This window comes from Thermobia domestica, chromosome 5 (assembly GCF_964235325.1).
Source record: "Thermobia domestica chromosome 5, izTheDome1.hap1.1, whole genome shotgun sequence".
In the NCBI taxonomy this organism is placed as follows: domain Eukaryota; kingdom Metazoa; phylum Arthropoda; class Insecta; order Zygentoma; family Lepismatidae; genus Thermobia; species Thermobia domestica.
The window spans coordinates 278,211,478-278,237,126 of NC_137458.1; the positions used below are offsets into that span (position 1 = coordinate 278,211,478).

Here is a 25,649-nt window from a genome sequence, read left to right on the forward strand (position 1 = left end):
ACATCTCTCGGCATTTAGCCCCCTACTGTAATGGGTTGTAAGATTGTTTAAAAGTTAAATTTATTGTTTGCTGTCTTGTAGGAAGTTAACGTATGCTAAATAAATGAAATGAAACCTACTGAATATTGCAGCGAAATTCGATTTCAGGGGAATAATAGTAATAAACAATTCAGATAGGCTTGTTGCGCATCTCGTGCACTCAAATAACCATGCGAAAGTCGAATAGTTTGTCACACGGTATGCACGCATGGAAGCTTCCTTCCTTTTCTTTCCTAACTTGCTTTTGTTGACGTGTTGCGCGCTTTAGATAGGCAGTTGTTCATGATTGTTCGTAACTGAATGGTTGAGTCAGGAAAGAATAACAGGCAGCCGTTGTTTCCCAAGCTTGATCAAAGTCAACCGGGGCAGCAAATTACACGCTCTTCAAACTCCCAGATTTCTCTACCAAAACTTTATTTAACAGACCGGTAAGTTTCTATGAACATAAATATTTTCAAAGTTACATAGTCTGTAATAATGTTATTATAGGACTGAGATTTAGTTTATAGAGTTGCCAGATCTCATATTTTTCTTGTAAGTTTTGCGTTTTCTAAATCTTTCTGGCACATTTTGCTGTGTGAAATCATATATGAATGTCACCTAATCGTAAACATCTTTCTTTATTCTCTAAAAAATTTGATAACTTTAGTTTGAACATGGCCTACTCTCAATCTGTACCCAAAATAAAATATTTCGTTTCTTAAATCTTGGCTGGTTCATTGCTTGGAGTTTAATATCCCTTTTGGATAAATTCTAATTACGCGGGATCAGAATTTTTCCTAAGAGTTTCTACTTTTCTTCTTCTTTTTCTTGTTTTATAACTGTAGCCTAATGTTGGTTAAATTAGATTACATTATCTTGTATTTACCTTCATAGGCCTAGTTTGTATTTGCCTGCCGCTTTTAGAATTAACCCTCCCTTTTCAGCACCGAAGTTATGACTGACGGGACTTATTGTTTAAAGGGAATCTGAACCACTATTCTGATTTGTATCCGATATATGCATACCCATCGGAAATCGAATCTGATACCATGCGAACAGAAAACAAAGGCGCTAGTTAGTTGAACCATGAAGGAGCATGTGCTCGTTTCTTGACTTGTTTTGGTGACACGTGGCAGCAGAAGACTGACCCTGGCCCCATGATCTGAATATATTTGCTTGGCTCATTGCTTAAATATAATTATAACAACGAAACAACATATAATTGAACGGCATCCCCCAAAGTTATACCGAAATCATTCCCGCTGTACGTGGCGTGTATCGAAATGAAAAAAAAAATGGTTATCGGTACTGATAACCCGGTGCTGTAGTATCAATTTCAATTGTACAATCTCCCTTGTACTTAAGGCAATATAATTAAATGCCTTTAGTACAAGGAAGATTTCTTTAAAAGTCAAAGTGGTGCTACGCTATGTGTAAGTGCAACGCTTACCTCAAGATTAATTGAATGGTTTGGAACATCGCTATCATATTTTTTTCTTTCAAACGACGATAAGAGAGAAAAAAGTACGTGATCATGAAAAGAAATCAAATTCGAGAATTCAATGAATTTACATGTTTCATGGCCCCAACTGAAAAATGGCCGTTCGTTTTCGCCTCATGTACCTGGTCGTTCTACTCGCCTAGAGGCCATACCGTTCAACGTATTTGACTGTTTTATCAGATTCTCCCAATTTTTTCTTTCTTCCCCTAAAATTAAGAGGAGTTTATTGAAGAGTCAAAATATATATATATATATATATATATATATATATATATATATATATATATATATATATATATATATATATATATATATATATATATATATATATATATATATTGAAAACGACTCTAATGATTTTGTTTGTATTTCATATACCAATACTTCACTGACAAACCCATAATGTGATATATGTCACTTTTCTGAGAAAAACGCATGAGGAACAGTTATTTTGGGGGGTAATTTTTTTTCGGATGATTTTCTCAAAAAATGACTCAGGCGATGTTCATATTTAATAAATAAATATTTCTTTAACAATCTGACAATATGACACAACCTATTTGTCCGAAAAGAACCCATTAGCGCAGGGATGCAAATAACCACTCGCCCGGGGCGAGTAGTTCATCTATGCAGGCGAGTATTTAATATCATACGAAGGTAAGTACATGATTTCTGTTGTTGGATGTGGGGTAGTAGCTTTTTTCTTGGGCTAGTAAAATCTTGCTGCTTATTTGCATCCGTGCATTAGCGCGTAGTTTACTCTTTAGGATGAGTTCCTTTCGGACAACTTTCTCAAAAACAAATTATGCAATTTTGTTCATATTTTATAAGTAAATGTTTTTTACTAATGACTTGACAATATGACATAACTCAATTGCCCTAAAAATCCATAAGAGTTAGTTTAATCTTGGGGGTGAGTATTTTCGATTTTCCCGAAAACAACTTAGGCGATTTTGTGCACATTTCATGTATATTTTATCATTAATAACTTGATGATATGGCATTTGCCTTAAAAAATCCACAATAAATAGTTTAGTCTTGGAGGTAAGTATTTTCAGTTTTCTCATAAATAACTTAGGCGATCATGTTCATATTTCATGGTGAAATGTTCCATTAATAAATTATGGTACAGGGTAAGTCAATTCTTGTTTAAAATAATCATACGGAAGTTTGCTCTTGGACTGAGTTTCTTTTGGGACGATTTTCTTAAAAGCGACTCACGCGATTGTATTTACATCTCGTAAATAAACACTTCATTAACAACCATATAATGCTCCGTAAATCACTTCCATGAAAATATTTATAAGGTGTAGTCTAGTCTTGGGGATGAGTTTTTCCTTTTATTGGCAGTATTCTCAAATACGGCTGTTGCGATTTTGTTGATATACTACATACAGGGTGTTTGAAAAAGAACTCCCTAGTTTTTAGTATAAATTTAATTGGGAAATGAATGAAAACTTATATCAATGAGTACATATCATGAAAAATAATTCCTTCAAGTTTTGTTTAATGTTGGTATACTTCAACGTGGGATCTATTTGTGGCCCTGCACACGTCGAGACGATATTCCACTTCTCGCCACGTATTCACTAACATTTCAGGTATAACTGTCCCAACCGCCGCGACGATTCTTTCCTGTAAATGATTGATGTCTCTGATCTTTTCACTGTATACAACATTTTTTATGTGACCCCAAAAGAAAAAGTCCAGTGGGGTTAAGTCTGGGCTTCGTGGTGATCAAGGTATTGGGCCAGCCCTGTCTATCCACCTTCCTGGAAAGCGAGTGTCAAGAGCAGCACGCACATGGTTACTGTAATGAGGTGGGGCGCCATCTTGTTGGAAAAAGAATCCCCTTTTCCGCCTCAATATCGTCCATTTGGGGAAAGACGTACTCTGTCAGCATGTCATAGTAAACGTCCCCGTTTATTGTTTTTTCTACAAAAATGAAAGGACCAGGCACACGATCTTCCATCAAACCGCACCAGACATTAAGGTTTTGAGAGTCACGTTGATACTGAATAACTTCATGTCGATGCTCTGCCCCCAAATTCTGCAGTTATGACGATTAACTGTTCCACTGACATGAAATATAGCCTCATCAGAAAAGAGAACCTTTTTTAAAAAAATGGACATCATCATCAATTCTATGTAGAAAGTCAGCAGCAAACTCACACCTTTCGATTTTATCAGTAGATTTAATTTCATGTAACAGTTGCAATTTGTAGGAGGGCAACTTAACTCTTACGTACAACATCATACACAGTACCTTTAGGCACTCCTAATTGTAGACTACGTCTGGCCAATGACTACTTCGGGCTCCGAACACAAGAAACACGGATCTGTTCAACAACACCTTCAGAAGTTCTCGGTCTACCTGGTGATTTTGCTTTTAAAACGCTACCGGTTTCCTTGAAAGACTTTAGCCAATGACGGATAGTTTTTGCTGTGGGTGGTTCACTACCATACTGACGTCTAAAATTATGTTGCACTGTTACAACTGACTCAGTTTTCACAAGCCAAATAACACACTGCGCTTTCTGTTGTGGAGTACACATTGTTGCTGAGTTGCTCTGCACTGCACGCCTGCCTGGACCCGAACTGAGGAAACAGAGGAAAAAACAGCACTGGTGCCGTCTCAAGGTCAAGCATACCTGCCAACTACAGGGGAGTCAAACTTGGAGAGTTGATGAATCAAACAACACAAAGTAGAATAGTGTATGTCACTTTGTACAGATTCTAGGACACATTAAAACTAGGGAGTTCTTTTTCAAACACATTGTATAACACTAATACCAGAAGCTTAAATTCGCTGTATTGTAGTAAGGAAAACACGTGTTTTGTTCATAGAAAGCAAAAAGAAATTTATTCAAAGTATTTGTCCACACTAACTACATATTTTGCCCATTTCTCGGACAATTTGTGAATACCACGCCAAAAAAAGTCCTTCTCTTTCGAGGTAAACCACTCATCAAGCCATTTGCGGATGTCTGCATACGAATCGAAGTGCTGCTCAGCGAGGGCGTGGCCCATCAAAGCAAACAAATGGTGGTCGGAAGGTTCCAGGTCTGGTGAATAAGCGTGCTGGGGTAGCACTTCCCAGTTAAGTGTCTCCAGGTAATTTTGAACCGCTGTTGACGTATGCGATGAGTTGTTGTCGTGGAGGAAACTCAGCTTGTCATGTCGTTCTTGATACTCCGGCCTATTTCCACACAGAGCATGGTGCAATTTGATTAGTTGTTGGTGGGAGCGGTAGGCATTGACACTTTCACCAGGTTTCAACAGCTCAAAGTACGATACACTGCTGATCCCACCAAAAATACATCATCTTCCGTGCGAATCGATTTGGTCTCGAGGAAGATGTTGAGGGTTGGCCGGATCAACCCACGATTTCTTGCTTTTAGGATTCCCGAAATATATCCACTTTTCATTGCCTGCCACAATACAATGAAGGAACGACTTTCTTTTTTGTCTGGCGAGAAGATTTCACATGTAAGAAAAAGCAAAAAGACTACTACTCACTGCAAAAAATATGTAGCAGAATTTTCTTCTACATGCAACAATTTTTAAGAGAGCTCTTTTACTTTCAGATCTCTCTTAGAATCTCAACAAGGAAATACAGTATTTATTACAAATTGGACAGGAAAATGGTTTCCAAAAATCTTTGTTGTTAAAATGGTACAAATTGGTACAACAGAAGATTGCCGGCACCTGCCATCAACCAAAGCAGATGCCGTAACTGTCAGATGGATTGGTGTTCCTTTGGTTCCACATTTTTCAGCAAAAATTAAGAAGATTCTGCAAAGACACAACATCAAAATTTCAGAAGTTCCTCCAAAATCTATAGATAAATACAGTGAGTGTAAAAAGTATTCATACAGGCAATATTTTTGTAAAGAATTAGATTTTGACCCGTTTCCATTATATGTAGATTCAACTTACTGGGCCATTAGAAAAAGGTGTTCCGAAAGGAAGACTTGGGGGGAGTATAAACAACAAATGCTATTTAGACCTTGGTTTATAGAGATAAAAAAAGGGAAAGGTCCGAAAATCCATGCGCAGAAAGTATTCATACAGTACCACAACTCTCATGGAAATACCTCACTTTCAATGTACAGAAACTAATGACGAACGTATAAAGGCACTCTAGTTTGTTCTATATTCCCTTGCAGTGCATTCAAGTTCACAAAGTTATCGCGGAGTTTGGGAGTGCGGCAGTATGGGGCATAAAGGTCGTGAAACTACAGAGAGGAACGAAGAATTATAATTCGTCTGGATAATCAGTGTAAGTCACTTTCTGAAATTGCAAGCACTGTTGGTAGGCCTAGAGGGACTATTCAAAATATTATTGATAGAGTGGGATAGAGAGAAACGTTGAAAAATGTACGTAGAACAGGTCGTCCAGTAAATTAAATACGCGTTGTCAGTCATTGATAATTCGAAAAATAAAAAAGCATCCGCGTCTGAGTGTGCTAGAGCTTGTAACTGAGCTTTATAATGAACTTAAATTGCATCTATGACATTCTGTGATTCGCAATACTTGAGAAAGAGTGTCTTTCATGGTCGGGTAGCCCGAAGAAAATACTTTGTGAGCGAAGTCAATAGGAGAAAACGCTTGAAATTTGCCAAAGCACACCGAAATACACCACAGGGACTGTGGAACCGTGTGATACTTGTGGATGAAAGACAATTCAACTTTTTTGCATCGGATGGACAAACCATGGTGTGCAGGCAAAATAATACAGAGTTTCGAAAAGAAAACCGAAAATCTACAGTGAAACATGGTGGTAATTCTATCATGGTTTGGGGGTGTATGAGTGCATCTAGTGTAGGGTTCTTGCACTTTATAGATGGTACGATGAACCATCATCAGTACATTGACATTTTGAAATCGAATCTCCATTCATCTGCTGAACAAATGGGGATTAGATATAACTTCTTATTCATGCAGGGCAATGATCCAAAGCATTCCGCTTTAAATACACGATTTTAGATCTTGTGCAATGCGCCAAAGTACATGCTAACACCACTCCAATTCCCCGACATTAATCCGATTGAGCTTCTATGGGACCACCTTGACAAACAGATTAGAAAACGACCGATTTCAAATAAACAAAACTTGCAAAATACTCTGCAAGGGGAGTGGCTGAAAATTCCCTAATCAAAAACCAAGACTTTTGTAACGTCAATGACAAAGCGTACTAAATCTATTATAGCAGCGAAAGGATATCCTACGAAGTACTAAAAGTTGCCCAATATGACGAAAACAAAGACACTAAGTGAAATGTATGAATACTTTTTGTTGATTGGTATTTCTTTCTTTTCAATACCTTTTTGAATTTACTGCACGAATATTAGCTTCTTTGTTTGCAACAAGCCCAATTTGTTTCATATCAGTGTATTTTTGTGTTGTGCTTCCTACAGTTGAAGAAATAAAATACAAATTTTCAGTTCAAGTGGTGTTTGTTCACCGTGATGTGTCACATGTTACTATCTTGCGAGGTGTATGAATACTTTTTACATTCACTGTACATAACCAATTTTAAAGCATTTTTTACTGACCCTTTACAAAGCAGTGGCGTCTATCGGGTGAAATGTGAGTGTGAATAAGTGTATATAGGTCAAACAAAAAGGAACATTTGTACTAGAATAACTGAAGACGTTTGTAACTAGAATAACTGAACACGTTTGTATCTCGGAATCCGCAACAGTTATCCGGACTAACAACGCATCTTGGAGATTATAACCATCATATCGTGGAATCATGTTTAATTGAAAAAGCAAAAACAGCAACGGAACGAAAAATTAAATAATCTTATTACATTCACAAAGAAAGGCCTTCACTTAACCTGGATAGAGGAGAAATAAATATCATTTGGAGTAATGAGTAATCTTTTCACTACATACTTTCACAATTTGGAAAGCAAGAACAGAAAACAGTGAACAGCAGTGTACAATGTCAGTGAGTTTCTATTCCCGTGTGTGTTAATGTTTGACAAAAGATTTGTTTTTTATATATCTTAACCTTTTAATCATTTTTATTTAACCTTCTTTCATGTTTTTTATCCGTTTTCGAGTCTACCACAGGATGAAGAAGGAAGTAGCATTTTCCGAAAGCGCTACCTGTTGCATGTAGAAGAAAATTCTCCTACATATTTTTTTGCGGTGAGTAGTAGCCTTTTTGCTTTTTCTCATTGAATATAATCACCGCTCGCAATGTTGTGATATTTCATACGAGTTTTGGCGTCTCTCCTGGTTCCGATCGGTTAATTCATGCGACACCCACTTTCCGATCTTTTGAACCTTTCTCATGACACTTATAATTCAATTGATACAACTTGTCCCTTGTGACAGTTGCTTTCTTGTTTTTTCCCTTCTCTACGTGGCCATAACAATCAGCCAAGAAGGACTGTTTCTATCGCAACAGCACGTTCAGCCAATTATAGTGGCTCATTCCTCTCGCTCTGTAGTGGTAAACGTTCCACCCTCTCCGCATGTTGCCAGTTTGAATGTAAACAAATGCACATTGTTTTAGTCGAATATTGACTTGAATAGTGGACATGCTGGTTATTGAGAGCATCGTTTCTAGTTCTCTTTTGTGTCATGTAATTTTATAAAACTGTCATTTATTTGCAGTGAATAACTTCGTGTTTCGTGTATACTACTCGTGTAGTTTCAATGCCCGACGTAAAAACTGGCAACGCAGCATTGAGAACCACGTGCGTGCAGCGAGCTGTCACAAGGGACAAGTAGTAGCAATTGCATTGTAGACACATGGAAATGGCTGCCTGAGTAATAATCAATTGCTTGACAAGCATTTTTTGTGATTAGGTATCGTCCTCGTTCAAATAGTCTGCAATTAATGGTTCTCAAACTTCCGGGGCTAATTTTCATGCTTCTTGTTGCTCAGTAAAAGTTGCCGCCTTTGAACCGACGAAACCAACCTCAGCACGTTGTTTCCAATACAGCACTGTCACCATAGATCTCCACAAGCTTTCCATCCAATTCGGCAGCCGAGTTCTTCAAATGGAAGCAGAAAGATAGAGCTTCCCGCATATGCTCTTTGTCTGGCACAAAACTTGACATGTTTACCAACGGAATACTGTGCGTTGTTATCTGGCCATCTATGACCATCTATGTCAAACAGCGGATTTAAGCTTATACACCTAGTATACTGCATAATGCTTGTTTTATTATTTAAAAAATCCACGACGACTAGTTTACTTTTGGGGATAAATTTTCTTCCGACGAAGTTTTTCGAAAAATGTCTTATAAGTTCGTGTTTCGTAAGAAAATGTTTCGTTAGTAACTGCAACGTAACTACTTTCAGAAATTGGAAATAAAAATTTTAGTACAGTGACCCCTATCTTTTATTTGATTTGTTATTTGTTTATAGGATACAGTTCAACTAATTCTTTCAAAGTATCCATTTTCTGAACAAGTTTAACCAACAAATGAACTTCGGATCACATTTTGAAACTACGGTAAACTTACACATTATACGTACTCAATACTGTAAATGGTCGTAGTGGATCTATAACTTCCAGTTGTAATACAGGAATAAGATAAGAAATGGAACTTATTCCTGGAAGCCGCTTCTTACCACTTCTTACTATATGAAGATTAATCCCTTGGGTACAGTGACATCCATATGGATGTCATAAAATACTCCGTTGCAAAATACCAGTGACATCCATATGGATGTCATAAAATACTCCGTTGCAAAATACCAGTGACATCCATATGGATGTCATAAAATACTCCGTTGCAAAATACCAGTGACATCCATATGGATGTCATAAAATACTCCGTTGCAAAATACCAGTGACATCCATATGGATGTCATAAAATACTCCGTTGCAAAATACCAGTGACATCCATATGGATGACATAAAATACTCCGTTGCAAAATACCAGTGACATCTATGGGGATGTCATGAAAACGTATCCTTTATTAAGGGTCGTATTAATCCTGGAGATGATGAAATTTTTTTAGTGGATGCAAGGCACGTGTTAGTTCTACTATTTCTCCTTAGGTGACAGCACCTTACTGATAGAAAACAAAAATAAAAAATGTTTTGTCTCAATAGATGTGAAGCATAAGGGAGCATTCAATTACGACACACATGTGTCTGTTTTGACGATAAACAATTGACGACTTGCAAGATCGGAAAAAAAGAAAAAACTTTGTCTTTAATCTCCGGTCAGTGTTGCCAACCTGAAGCAGCAAAAATCCCTCAGAACATGAAAATTTCCCTTTTTCTGGCCGAATGTTCCACAATGTAAATAAGCTTTTTTAAAATCAGTAATGTGAATGCTCTCCTTGCGCGTGCTCAATAACTATGCCCTATATAACGGTCCAGACAGTCTTAACAGTAAATGAAAATCTGGTATTACAGCATGCATATAGCAAACTGACACCTGGAACGCAAGGGGTTAATATTCAAATCACGGAATTATAGTAGGTTTCTACAACATCTGATTGCGCAAGAGCAATAAAGTCAGAGATAAACATATTGTAAAATTCTGTCTTTTAGGGTACAGCTAAAAGATGGCTACACGAGAATTTGGACTTTTCTCAATCATCTTGTATTATAAAAGCTTCTTTTTATATACAGTAGTAATAAATATTATAGATAAAATATACTGTACGTTCGTCTAGATATCTTGTTTTCTGGTGAATTTGTTGGAGCCTAATGACCAAGCGTTTTAGCCCAACAGAAACCAAGGCTCTTGCGGCCAAGAGGTAAATAGGTACTGTACCTCTAAGAGACCAGGCGTCCTAGAGAGGGTGATAAAACGCAGAGACTAGGGACTAGGTAAGAGTATAGGAGCTTTCAGACACCAGAGTCCTAGAGAGTGATAGTGATAAAGGAGCTCTCATAGACCAGGCGTCCTAGAGAGTGGTAAGGATAAAGGAACTCTCAGATACCAGAGTCCTACAGAGTGGTAAGGATAAAGGAGCTCTCAGAGACCAGGCGTCCTAGAGAGTGGTAAGATAAAGGAGCTCTCAGAGACTAGGCGTCCAAGAGAGTGGTAAGGATAAAGGAACTCTCAGAGACCAGAGATCCTTGAGAATGCTAAGGATAAAGGAACTCTCAGAGACCAGGCGTCCTGGAGAGTGGTAAGAATAAAGGAACTCTCAGAGACTAAGCGTCCAAGGGAGTTGAGGTGATAATCTGTGGAGATTGACGCCTTCTGTGGTGTTTCTGGCTCCTTTTATCCAGAAATGTTGCTTACTTGATTAATCTTCGTTGTTGTCGATGATTGACGACATCTTCTTCATGGTTGTCATCTGAAGTTCCTTTACAGCCAGCATGTGGTGCTGGAAGCACATGGATGAACCTTGCAATATTCTTCATATGTTTAATTGATTGCAGAAAATTGTTTGTCGCTATTCAAAAAAAAAAAAAAGCTTGTTGCTATCTATTACCGTTTTTGTTCTTTGGTGATCAGGGTTGAAACCGGAAATGGTTAATTTCTACAATTTACCAGTTTGAATACGTAATGAATGGATGATATGGAACCCATTCTTGGAACGCGGAAGCGATTCTAGAAAACCGCTTTTCGGTATCTCTTACCTTCTTTGCTCTGCTGACAGGGAGACATAGCCGTTATGTAAGACTTCCGATACTTATGGATAGCTTAGTTTGGATATATAAAAATTATATGTATACACAGTGGCAGATCCATTAGGAAGACAGAATGCTTTAACCAGGGACGTCTCTTAAAGCATTATTTTCGAATTTTCTGCAGATGAGTTAGTAGTGCCTGTATACGTCTCATAGCCTCAGTGCTGAAAAGGACGCTATATTCCAATCCGACCAACCAATTATTGTTGTTAAACCTTCAGTAGATGAATGGGGCAATGGATTTTATTTTGCTTCAGAATAATCAAGGGTGCGATTTTAGGAATTCTTTCCGGTCTTCAAGCGAACTAAATCACTAATATTTTGCAGGAATTTCTAATGAATCTCTAACAGATAAAATCAAATCTGGCAATCATGAACTTACAGTGGGATCCGAACCACTGCTCGGTTTGCACAACAAGAGAAAAATGGTCCTCCATTTGGACTCGAACACAGAACTCCTTGATTACAAAGGGACAAGTCTACTGACTTATTCACGGAGAACCCTGATAGAAATACGTTGTACTGATATTGCATACTTGTAAATATTTTATGAGCTACTTTAAAAGGGCAAAATAAAAAAAGTACAGGCTACCACACTAAACTTTCTCGCTCAAATTTCTTAAACTCAAAAGTAAACTACTCTTTGTAGATTTTTCCATAAGACATGACTTATGCCATATGCTAGGTTCTTAATGAAAAATTTGTTTATAAAACAATAATAAAGTTGCAGGAGTGGCATTTTACAAAATTGTAAAAAAAAAAAAAAAAAAAAAAAGTAAGTTGCCCGTTGTGGATATACTCATGGAATTGATTTATACAATATAATAGGAATAATAATTATGAAATATTTAATTACAAAATACGACCAAAGTCACCAGAGTCGTTTTCGAGACAGTAGTCTGAGAAGAATCCCCCCCCATACTACACTACCTCTTGTAAATTTCTTCGTAAGAAATAACTTACACATAATTATAGAGTTATTAATAAAATATTTATTTACGAAGAAAATTGTCTGAGTAATGTTTTTGAAAAAAAAAATTGTTCGAAAATAAACTCCTCACCCTCAAGAATAAACTACCCTCGTGGATGTTTTCAGGTCAAATGAGTTATGCCATATTATAAGGTTATTAATAAAATGTTTATGAAATATGGAAAAATCGCCTGAGTCGTTTCTTGAGAAAACTGAAAACAATTAACGCCTAAGAATAAACTACCCCTTCTTGATTTTTTCCCAAAGGAACGACATATACCATATGATGGGAGCTTTTTTATAAAATTGATTTATGAATTGTAAAAAAAAAAAAAATCGTTAGAGCCGATTTTGAGAAAATTAAGTTTTTTTTATTTTTTCATTTAAGTAAACTGCTCTCATTTTTTAGGGCTGGGAAGAAAATTCGAAACAAAAATAATGGAGAATAATATACGAGTAAAACTTTATGTTTAAAATTTATTTGAGATACGTTAACCGGCATGGCCTCTAGGCGAGTGTACATCAGGACGAACAGATGAACATATGTCTAAAAATAACTTTTTCGGTATCTATGGGTTACCATTGAGATCTAGATTTTGACATTTTTTTTTTCACGATCATCATAGTTTCTTCTCCCCTTTTGTCGTTCAAGTGTAAATACATAAGTGCACAAGTGCTAACTTGCACAATGTTACACTATTATAAAGGTAACCAAGAAATCTCTTTCGCTTTTTGTGAAGGGCTCTGTTTAGTTCGCCCTCACACCGTCAGTTGAATGCGAATGGAGATAAGGTTATGGTCACTTGTTCGTGTGAGTATATCCAACATACTACCTGGTTATGGCAGTTCAGTTACACCGTGAACTTGTGCAGGGACAGTGAACATGGGACTTCCACAGAGCGTCATAAGGACGTGTATGCTGTAGGACTTCAAACTGGGCTCAAACGAAGCTGCAGCGAGGCAGAAGATACACCAGACCTTTGGTGAGAGTGTTGTGACTACGCGGACAGTGTAGCGGTGGTTTAACAAGTTTAAGGACGATGACGAAACACTCGAAGACGCACCACGTGCCGGAAGACCAACACATGTACAAAATGAAGATCTTCAGGCAGCAACTGAGGCGAACAGTGACCAGACATGTGAGGATCTGAAACTGCAATTCAATGTGAGTGGAGAAACCATTCGGCAGCACCTCCATCAACTTGGGAAGCACTAGAAGTTGGGTCGATGGATCCCACATGATTTGACTCCGCGCCAGAAGGCAACAAGGACAGACATCTGCGTTTCTTTGCTGTCTCGTCTGAGGAAGGAGCCATTTCTGGACAGGGTGTTGACATGTGATGAGAAGTGGGTCCTGTACGAAACTCCACGGCGCCATCATCATTAGTTAGCATTCCTTGAATCGGTTCCAAAGCAGCTGAAACCAGCACTGCACTAAAAGAAAGTCCATCGTGCATCGAGAACTGCTACCAGCTGGTCAGAACATCAATGCAACCTTGTACTCTCAGGAGTTGAGCCGTGTTCAAGAAAAAATCAAAACTCTGGAGCCAGCATTTCTGAATCGCAAAGGGGTCATCCTGATACAGGAATAGCTAAGCCCCATGTGGGTGGGATGATCCGGGACACCATTCTGCGCCTTGGATGGGAAACTATTGCATCCTCCATACTCTCCGGACATTGCACCTTCCGATTATAACTTGTTTCATTACTTGGACGCCAGTTCAAATTCCTAGTAGAGGTGCAAAATGCACTTGATACCTTCTTCGTTTCACGGCCCACAAAGTTCTACCTTGATGGAATCCATGGCCTTCCAGAACGTTGGCATAAGGTCGTCGATGCTGATGGGGACTTTTTTTTGATCTTCCAGTACGTCTTAGGGACATAGCGATGTTCGTAGGTGGTGGGTGAAAAAGCGACAGAACTTTCTTGATTACCTTTATAGAAAGAATCAAAAAGATTAATAAAACAGTATTACCTAATTCGTTGAGGTTTTATGTAGGGTTAACGATAAAGCTTGTAAATTTTTTGAACATGGCTGTACACATGGTCATCCGCAGCTGAGCAACCCCCTTGGATTTTCAGAATGTGCTCAGTTAAAGGTGCATGTCAAGACATACTGATTTTCTTACTCATATACTATGATACTTAAATATTAAATACTATATTACTGTAGTCTAGTTAATTTGCTGTAGTTAGGGACAAATGCGTAAATACCTGTTGTTTTGTATGATGTATATTATGTGCACGCGTACACCGAAGTTCGTGATTGCGTTGCTTGAGTGTTTGTCTTTTACCCCCCTGGAATTGGTCGTTTGCACCCTTCTCGGAAAGATCCGCGGACGACTCTGGAAATATTTTTGTGATAAATTATAAAAACAAGGTAAGATCAGGGATCACAAATGAAACATATTGCATGTAAGCAGAGTTCAGTTTTCATATCACTGTACCTAAGCCGGATTATCTACCTTGTGGATGCGACTGCATCTGGTATATATAGACTATCATCCACAGTTAGTAAAAATATGCATATTAGAAGGAAAAGGATTGAAGGAACTCATGCCACGAAACCTGCGAAGATTAGCTTTAGAATTAAACTAATTGTGACCAGTAGCGGCGGTTGGACGTTAAAAGTGGGGGGAGGGCAAGACATGATCTCAATATTAATTGAGTTGATTTTTTAGTTTAGCGTCCCTTGATTATTTTTAGTTTAGCGTCCCTTTCAGCAGCGAGGCTATATGAGACGTGGACCTACTGATTAACGTGGAATCCGAACCACATGAGCTCCCGCCGGGAATCGAACCCGGGTCTCCCAGATCTCAATATTAGTTTTCCTAGTTGCTTGTAACACTTTGTTTGACGAAAGGATGTATAACTATTAGGATACTGTCTTTTTCAGTTAAAATACCGTATATCTTGTTTCATATTTATTAAGTAAATTGACAAGAGCAACGCAAGTAGATACTAGCCCTTTGTACTCTTAAACAGCGAAGGTGTAAGAAGAGATTTGATTCCTTACTCATGAATATCTGTCTGAAAAGTTGTGTGATCAGATTAGGGGCCTATTTAATAACAAATTTGCAAAACAAATAAACAGAAAGGATAATATTAATCAAATAATCATAGTAATGAATAATGAGGCTTGTTTTGTAAAAGTTATATTGAAACTGGAAATTAATGAACAACTTATATTTTTAATTCCATGCATGCTGTTATATGTGTTATTACTCTTAAAAAGACAGTGAATACTACAAGCATATGCTACGACATTTAAAGAAATACTTTTGCAGCTTCCCGAAACATGTTCGCTGCTATTAAGTACAGTTTTCACTTTCTTGGAATATATCAGAACACAGCAATACTTAAGTCACTCCACAGTTCAATTATACAAAATAATCCTAAAACCTAGACATGCTGAATTTACTAAATTTAATTGTATAACAAAACTGTATATGTACACCCCTAAACTCGTATAGTACAATGCAAAATTAATATTCCTTACTGAGCTCCTTCGTGGCTAAGCGGTTAGCGTACATGCCTTTGACCAAAGAGACCCGAGCTCGATTGCCGGGGAGGAGCTCACGTGGTTCGGACTCCACGTTGATCATTAAGTCCACGTCTCATATAACTTCGCTGCTGAACAGGATGTTAAACTGAAAAAAATCAAATCAAAATATTCCTTATTATTGGAAAGAAGAAAATATATTTTAAGAACTGTCGATTTTTGTGCAATTAAAGAATAACTTGTGAAGGACTTGCAAAATGTTATCTCAATTAGTTCCAGAGCGGCTGACTAACATATCGACCAATTGCAAGAAGAAATGAAAGTACGCTCGAATTGTGGCGCTCCAATAGGTTAATTTTTGGTCCATTTTTAGTGGCAATTCAAACGCAATTCCTGTAGCTTTCTTAATTCCACGGGAAGACAACCAATACGTACTCATAGAACGACAAATATTTTATGGCACCATTTTTATTCTATGAAACAATAATACATACAAAACTTTATATTTCCAAATGAAACTATATACATTAATGTGCAACTTCAAAAAAGTGGGGGGCAACTGCCCCCCTCTGCCCCCCCTAATCGCCGTCCATGATTGTGACATATGTGCTGTTAAACAAAAAAAGAAGATGGTGTTGAATTGTATCAGACTGTCAACAAAACTTTCATAATATTATTATTATTATACCCCGTGTTTCAAACTATTTTGCTTCAATTTCTTCTTTCTTTCTTTCTTTGTTCATGAAGTTTGATTTGCACATTGTTTGATGTATTATGTTCCGAACATGCTCGCAGTAAACGCCTTTAAAAGTAAACATCTTCCAGTAAACACCTTTTATTTGAGTTGAGTCACGAAAGTTACGTAATTATGCTATTAAATTCTCCAAGATGATACATTACACAATAAGTATGGCCGTTTACCATATTTGTTGAACTGCGGCAGAAAAGGAACTTCCCAATGTGCCGGTGCTGTGCTAATACACAGCTACTTCACACTAAGGTGAGAAAAACGGTTTTCATTTCATACATGCTTCATTTCTTCATTATTACAAATAGTTAAAGCGATGCTGAACTTTGGTAGAATGACGTCATTTAAAAGTTACACGTTTTTATACTAGTTCCTAGCCTTTTATATATAAGTAGTAGAACGCTCACCTCTGATATGAAGGATCTCTGGTTTGCTTCTAGACCAAGTGAGTTTGTGGCTGATAGCATTGTAACCGTGAGGTTTCTCGAGATTCTTCCGTTTCCTTCCACATTATCATTACTTCACTTTCTTAATCCAGTGTTTCTAATCTTTTTTCCTTGGGGTACACCAAAGTACATTTCAAACTTTCGCGACACCCTTGCATGAGATTTTCTCCCCTAGATACAAAAAAGCAAACACATAAAAATACATACAATACATTTTGTATTATGGAACAACTATAAGATGCAAAGTGTGAGAGACAAGTGTGAAATCAAGTAGAATGGCGATATTTTTTTAAAAAATTTCTTCTAAAGATAATTTCTAATACGGAAGTTCTTAGAAGACATTAAAAATCTCGTGACATACCTGACATTTATTCGCGACACACCAACTCCGCCTTAATTTTCCATTTTCAGTCATTCGTGCCCTTTGGTCTACAGGGCAAACTGTGGGAGGTAAAACTGAAAGCATTTATTTTTTCCTTTATACAAAGTAAATCTAGCAAATGTAGACTCCTTGAAAATAAAAGAGATCTTTAACGGGATGATCTACCTTTTTTCGGCACAAAAAATTTTATATTGGACCTTATGGGGAGAACATGGCTACCGAATTTCCTCATTTTCTAAGGAACTAGGTATCTCTAATGGGAAAGAAAAATTTTGCAGCATTCTACAGAAGTTTATTAACGGGTTGAAATACTTAAATTGTATATTTGTCTGCTAGTTTAGCAGAAATAAATTATTAAAAAAATAAATAAATTAGTTTCTTTTTATACAAATTATATGTCTAATTTTGGAACCAATTATGGTATAAAAATCAACTTTTTTTGTTTTATTCCTTGAGAAGAAACGACTCTAATAATTTTAATCACAACCATATCTGATATGCCAATTAAAAAATAGTATTTTAATATAAATATTAAAGTCCACCTGTCAAAAAGTTTGACGTGGGTAAGGCATCCGCGCCCATCCTTTTTTTCTGTTTTCGACCCGAGAGATATGAAGGGAAGGGTCTTCACAAATCTCTTTCAGCTATGTACACAGACCGTTTTCACAGCAGGTGTCAATGCGAATGTAAACATCCTGTCCTCACGTTCAATAGCTCAAGTTCGGCCTCTCTCTCTCTCTCTCTTCTCTCTCTTCCGAGGAGGTGTTTCTATCCTGTAAGAAAATTATAGATAAGTAGAGAAAATGGCGATCAATTATTTCTGATAGCCAGATGATAGACAAGCATCCTTCGAATTCCTTCGATTCTAAAATGCCTTCGAATTCCAAAAATGTATCGACCATAACTTTACCATCTGGTTATTTTCAGGAGGCAAAAGTTATATTATTATTATTATTATTATTATTATTATTATTATTATTATTATTATTATTATTATTATTATTATTATTATTATTATTATTTAACTTCGGCTGGCGAAGATATTGTGTTGAAACTGTTACGTGATACTGTTTTTTGCATATTATCACACAGCCTTGCTCAGTGTGTTATTGTGTATTAGTACAAAATGGAAACAAGGCCTGATAGAATAGTTAAGAACTTTAGATGTTGGGCGAAGTTTGGGAGAGCGTTATCGACTATGCTGCGCGAAACCACAATACATTGTTGTCGTGAAACAGGTTTGTACCTTCCTGTTGACCAATGCAGAACAGACATTGCAGTTTTTCATACATTTTGTCTATTTTTTCCAGATTCTTCTTGGTTGTGATTGAGGAAGCTGTAATGGACCACTAATAGCACAGTATATCTCAGTCATCATCATCGTGGGTACAACTTCAGCTTTTGAATGGGTTTAGGATCATATCGTGTCAGTTGTCCAAGATTCATTTCTCCTCACATGCTTCAGTACCTGCGAGAGGCCGTCAGTTTTTGTTGCATAAGAGCAGCATAGGTAGAATTCAAAACACCTATTTCTATGGTTCTCGTTCAATTTGTGAAGAACCCATTTATTCATCCTTTTTCAATTTCCCTAATTTCCTCAAATGCCGCGATATGATCCAATGATCATCTTTGATTTCCATTTCTTACTCGTGTTGTTTTTCGTGGATCTGCTTCGGTGATCAGAACCTTCGATCGAATGTTGTCAATAGCATGGACGACATTGACCTGCTTTAGCTTCTGAATTTAAATATCAGCAACATAATTTTCAAAACCAGCGTTACACTGTGCATTCGTACAAACTGCCTTTCTCTACTTCATTAATGCTTTAAGTTCTTGTGCATCTCTGCGACCGGGATTTAATTCGTTAAAGTCATGAGAAAATAATGTTTCGGCAATTCATCATTTCAGGCCTGAAAATAAACGGAAGTACGTTACTTAGATATTCCCTATGTCTGTAGTAAGAAATTACAGAACATAATCTTTCATGTAATAAAGTATTAGTGTGCAATATCACCACGCTAAGCTTCGAATGATCACTGTAAAATTCTGTATATTGACTTGGTAAATACAATGATTGTATTAAGTAACTTGATATTTTTAGTGTCAATAATAAATATCTTTATTCCTTAGACCATAATTCACATCAATATTATCTGCGAGCGGATTATTTAGGTAACAGAAGAGAATGAAACTTGTTGCAAAATTATTTTATGGTTCACAATATCTATGCATAAACTTGACAGTTTTCATCTAATGTTATACCATAAACTGAACGATAGAAGAATTCAGCTTATTTTTAATAAGATATACGTGTTGGTTATTCAATCACCTCACTTTTGTGTTTATTTTGACTCTTTGCAATGAAAATATGATGACGAGATCATTGCAATGGCTTCTGAAAATATAAGCACAAGTCCTTAAAAATGAAAAGTAGGTATCAAAAAGCTTGGAAAGTTCAAAAGGACTGAAACGGAGAAAACTTACTTTACAGTTGAAAAGCCTATCAAAACCCGTACTATTTGAGCATTTTATGTAAATATTTAGGAATCTCTGGGTATTACATAACACTGAGTTAAATACTGGTTCAAACTGTTCAAGACTCTTGGTACCTCAGTTACTACTGTTCAAAATGTTGAAATAATTGCCCATAATTCCTTTCGGACTCTAATTGTAAACACATTGCCTTAAAAACAAAAGCAAGCACAAGAAACCATAATAAAACATTAGTGTATAAAATTTAGGCATCGTGTATCCACCATGGTGAAATTGCATACAAGGTATTGCCATTACCATTGGATAAAAGCACTGAAATCAAGTGTGAGTCTATCTCATAGTTTACAGTATTGTATACAGAACGTTTAGATCAGACACCACCAGATTTGAACTGTTAACTGTTTCAGTGGTGCTTCGAGCGACGGCAATGAAGCACGTACAAGATACTTCGATCACGCACCAAGGAGTTGCTAAGTACCAAACGACAAATACGCTAAATCACAAAGCATATCTGCACAGCATACGGAAAGACGAGTTTAATACTTATTTTTACTTTATAATGTTAAGCTTTACAATTATATTTGCTTAATGGGGTTACTTTTTAAACTTTCTTTCTTTGAAAATATAACAAAACAATAGTTACAACTTACAATAGCAATCGGGCTCTCTTCTCTTATTCAAACTTATCATACTCTTTGGCATGATGAACAATATTGCTTGACGTAAAACTTCTTTGAACAACCCTTTCATCATCTTTTCACGAACGAGCAGAATTCTGAAGTAGCGTACTTTAGACTTTGACTGGTTACCTTACAGACAAACTTACAATACACGCCACAATTGAAAGACTTTCGAACTCATAATATTAGAAGCAGCGTCATAGCAACGGGGACGCGGCAGAAGTCCTAAAAGGCACAAGACCTAAACGGCATTAGACCTGAAATGCACAAGTCCTAAAAATTATTTCGCGGCACAAGTCCTAAATGGCAGAAGTCCTAAAAGGCAGAAGTCCTAAACGGCAGAAGTCCTAAAAATCATTTCGCGGCACAAGTCCTAAACGGCAGAAGTCCTAAACTGCAAAAGTCCTAAAAATCTCTTGTGGCGCTACCATCGCGTCCGTAAGAAGAAGGATTTTTGTCCTACTCTTAATAAAATACACTCCGCATAATATATATTGCAATTCTGAATGTTTGCTTGGTTTCAGAAGTCTGGTAAAATATACTTTTTGAACATTCTTTTTATTTTTTATTTATTTATTTATTTTTGTTGTAGGAATTTGTCTTGGGATTCTCGTATCTCCATTCGAAAGGAACTAATTTCTTAACTAATTATGTAATTAATTCTTAGAATGAAATAGGTTGTATTATGTTACTCGTGTATAAGTGCAGAACAGATAGTGATAATAATAATCTTAGTAGTACAAATATAGCTGTTACTGTTGGAATTATCTACGTTCGTAACATTATTGCCAAATAGCTGCTGCATCGTCCCAATTTCGTGTGGTGGTGGTGAATTTCAGAACTAAAGCAAGTGAATGAAAAAGGCACAAGTCCTTAAAGGCAGAAGTCCTAAACGCCAGAAGTCCTAAAAATCATATCGCGGCAGAAGTCCTAAACGGCAGAAGTCCTAAACTGCAGAAGTCCTAAAATTTAGGACTAATGCCTATATTTTTAGGACTTTAACCTTTTAGGACTTCTGGATGTCACCTGGCTAAATAATGATTTCTTTTGACTAATCATTTATCATGTTTACACAATAGTGGTGTTGGCAGAATTAAGACCATGGCGAAATTGCTTACAAGGCATATAGTAGAGACATGTTTTATAGCCACAGTTATGTATCAAAGTGAAGGTGCCTGAAACCTTGCATTTATTTAGCAATACGTGACACATGGAGATACCCTATTAGTTTTGTAATAAAAGGTCCCTCGGTTGACCCTTGCTGTGTGTTTGTTGTGGATAAATTATATATATATATATATATATATATATATATATATATATATATATATATATATATATATATATATATATATATATATATATATATCTGATTTAGCCTAAAAGCATTTTGCAAATATTGTCTGTCTCAGTTACTGAATTGCGTTTTTACTTATTTGAGCTATTCACTAAAATTGAAAAAAAAAAAAAAAATGGGGAAGAGGCGAGCGTAGCGTAGCGATCCACACTGAATGATTTACTATTCATATTTCGAACTCAATTCTCCTTTGGGCACGATCTCCAATAGCAATCAAGAGTTTTAACTCAATTTTTAGACTTAAGTAGAAGAAATGCCTATTTCACTGCATTAAATGTAATTTTAGTTCCACTTTGCAATGTACGGGTCCATAGAATATGTGGTTAAATATTTTAATTTAGATCAATGAAAATGTTGCTCACTTACTGGTTAATATGAAGAAGTCCTATAATGAAGTTCTATAGTCATATCAAGTTAAAGAAACAATTCGTAAATGGAAGGTAAGTCAAAGGTACGGACCATCGCACTAAATTTTCTCTCTCTCATATCTTAAATTGATTCGTTGTTTGGTTAATTTGGACATTAGCGCCCTTTTTAGCTCTGAGACTGTACGAGACGTGGAACTCAGTTTAATGTGGGATCCGAACCACATGAGCTCCCACCGGAAATCAAACCTTATTCTCTCGTATCGAAGGTGCGTACACTAACTATATTCCACCTAGTGAGTTAAGTTGAATCATATTATGCTATAGTTATTTGGGAAGCATTTGCATATATGAAATATGAACAGACTATAATACGTGTTTTCGGAAAACTTTAACCGAAAAAAATCATTTCAAAGAGTCATATTAAAGGATTGTTACAGAAATATGAAAAATGAACAAAACCAATTGAATATGAACATAATTGAATATGAAGTATGAATATGAACATTTTTTAAAAAAATATCTGTTTAAAAGAGATAAACTATCCGTGGTAGGTTTTTTCATGAGAAATGACTTATATTGTATTGTAGAGATATTAATTAAACATTTATTTTTGATTAAAAAACAAAATTAAATATTGAAAGTCGAATGCCATTTTTGATTAAATCGTTCGAATGGAATTCATACGACGAACAAACTCGTGTGAACTTTTCTTCTTGAAAAATGGCTTATTCCATGTTTTATAATTCTTGACAATGACAACAACGTTTTGTGACAGGTCTTAATTTGAAAAAATTTAAATGATAGATTTAAATAAACGTTTTTTAAATTTATCTCTGGTACTTGAAAATTAGTCTCACAATTATCATAAATTGAGATGTTTGCAGTTTTATGATCCAACGTTTAGAACTCTGAGTAAGATTACTGAATACTCTTAAATAACTAATTTATTGACGGGAGAAAAAGTTTTTGCTTTTCGATAAGTTTTCCTGTATTTAGATGATAAAAAACCCAAAAGTATTCATTACAACCGTTCAATAAATCAAAGCAAATCAAAAGAACCTATTTACTAACTTAATTGATAATGACATGCGAATAGCTTCAAGTTCCAATTTTCATTATTTGCTTCCGATCAATATGATGATTTATAAAGCTCTTATTTGGAGCGATTGTGCTTTTTTTTTTTTTGACGTCTCTGAAGAATAAAGGATAAATTAGCAGAGACACGAACAACAAGGATTTGCGTGTCCTGAGAAATTCTCTCTCTCTCTTTTTTTTTTTAACTTTTCTTTGAAGAAGAGTTATTTTTGTGTATATTTATAACAACACAAAATTACTTGAAATTTTATAAAAAAAATTGGACAGCGTAGATCGTTATAGACTTGACATTTTCCTTGTTCAGAATAATATTCATAAAAAAAACGAAGTTGATGTTAAGACTGAAGAGGAGAAAATGGTAGGAAATCCACCAAACAACGACAACGTGGTACCAAGAACGCAACCGGCAAAACTATTGATTCGTAGGAGGACATTGACAAAATTCCTCACGCTCAGGAGAACAAAATAGGCTAAACAGGTCGTCCTCCCCCTTTTCTCTTTTGTTTTTCCGTTTTTCTTTCCGCTTTTATGTGTTTTGGAGTGTATAATCAATATATTGCAACATGTCCTTGACATGCAACCAATATGGGCTTTTTTTGAGCTGAGTTGACACAACCTGTGTTCAGTGCGTGAACACACACTAGGTAATTGAACGGAAATGGACAAGGAAAAGTGTAACGTATTGTTAAGGTTATTATCACGTGGCGCGAGAAGAGGGAGAGAGAGAACCTCTGTAATGGATTCGATTATTAGACTTACAACCAAACTGTTATGCATAAGGATGAAAAGCAGTGATATTTCAGAAGGTTTCTCCTGAGGGCTTTCAATCTACGGAGAGTGAAAGTAGTACTGCGAAAATATTGATAACCTTGTTGAGCACAATCGGAGATATGCTCCGGGGAGAAAGTTTCTCCTTGAATTACCCCCTGAAACCATCACTGATGGGAAGTATTATCGTACTAACCTTGACCGTCCATCTATCTGTCAGTCGACAGATATCAGAGCAAAAATGATATGAGATACCGAGAAACAGTTTTCCGATATGGATTCAGTATCCCCAAAATAGATTTAGTATTCCCCCCTTTAAAACCCTCTGTTGAAACTGACAGTGATAGATTTAACAATTTAAGGTTTCAATCAGTGGCACAAATCTGTCTTCAACATGGGGGGGGACAAGTGAATTGTTCCCATATATATATATACAGTATATATATATATATATATATATATATATATATATATATATATATATATATATATATATATATATATAGATAGATAGATAGATAGATAGATATAGATATAGATATAATTGTTTCAACGTTGGGAGGCGGGTAGATTTGATGCTAATTCTGGGGTGACATAAATTTCATCACTTTCCTTTGTGGCAGTCGGACACAAATCATCACATTTCTTTCCGAAAAACACATTTCAAATCGGATTATTGGGAGGACAGTCCGCCAGTTCCAAGATTGGAGGAAATATGTCCCCCTTATCCCCCCGGGATTTGTGCCAGCGCACAGTGGTCCGAAACACCGCAAAACCTGCGCAAAAATCCAAAATGTCAAGTACTGGAGTATGGAGTATGAGTAGCATACACGTTTAGTCCATACAATAGTGCATTCAAAAACAGCATTAAGTGTTTTTTTAAATACGAATAGAACGAACATGTAGAGAAGTAAAGTTTGTGTAATGTGTAATTAGAAGTTTGCTGTACAGGAACTGGAAACAATACTACAGCACCAATCAGCGTCTCCGTTTGAGAACACAAGTGAACGAAAAGGGAAATCCCATGAAACAGAAACTGTAGGGAAGTAGCAATGAGAGGAAGTATATAACTGCTCTCCAGAAACGAACCTGGAGGAATAATGTCATATAAAATCTGAGCATATAAGTAGTAGAAGAAATGCACTGTAATGGTGATAAATCATTGAGTTATAAAAAAAGTACCAAGAGGTACCAGTAAGATTCCTGCATGGGTGTGAAGGACAACATGTATAGGTAACGTACATAACAAAAATTGTTGCACATGTTTGCACATTTTCAGACTAGTCACCTGTTAACATGGGTCAGTATATAAAACAATGCATAATTTGACCCATACTATATCCGCATTATGTACTGTCTTGACACGTTTCACTTTTCATTTGGTCTTTATCAGAAGGAAGATAGGTGAATTACTAAACCGCACGTCGTTCGCTGTACTTTCGAGGGAGAATGGTTTGAGAACAGTATGTATAGGACGTGCAACAGTGGAAATCGCAATCTAACGTAGATTTACTTTTCAGGCCTAATTGCTTTGATATTGCACACATTAGTCTTTGTGATTATACCCAATGCGCTTGTTAAATTCAGAAAGTGATGTTTATTCAGACAGTGATAATAATCTGCTTTTTTCAGGAATAATGGCGTTTAGGCCTACGAGAAGAGACCTTTTTAACGTAATGCGGGAAAAGG

The 25,649-nt window shown here is 36.3% G+C and overlaps 1 protein-coding gene across 1 annotated transcript in view; it reads left to right on the forward strand.

The window, feature by feature from the left end:
* The first annotated feature begins 323 nt into the window (after positions 1-323).
* The window catches only part of LOC145686649 (dual specificity protein phosphatase 14-like), a 160,870-nt gene continuing 135,544 nt past the window's right edge, over positions 324-25,649 (forward strand). The window contains exon 1 of the mRNA XM_081760130.1: positions 324-467. Within this exon, the coding sequence (XP_081616256.1) occupies positions 340-467 (128 nt within the window). The 5' untranslated portion in view covers positions 324-339. The remainder of the gene's footprint in view (positions 468-25,649) is intronic.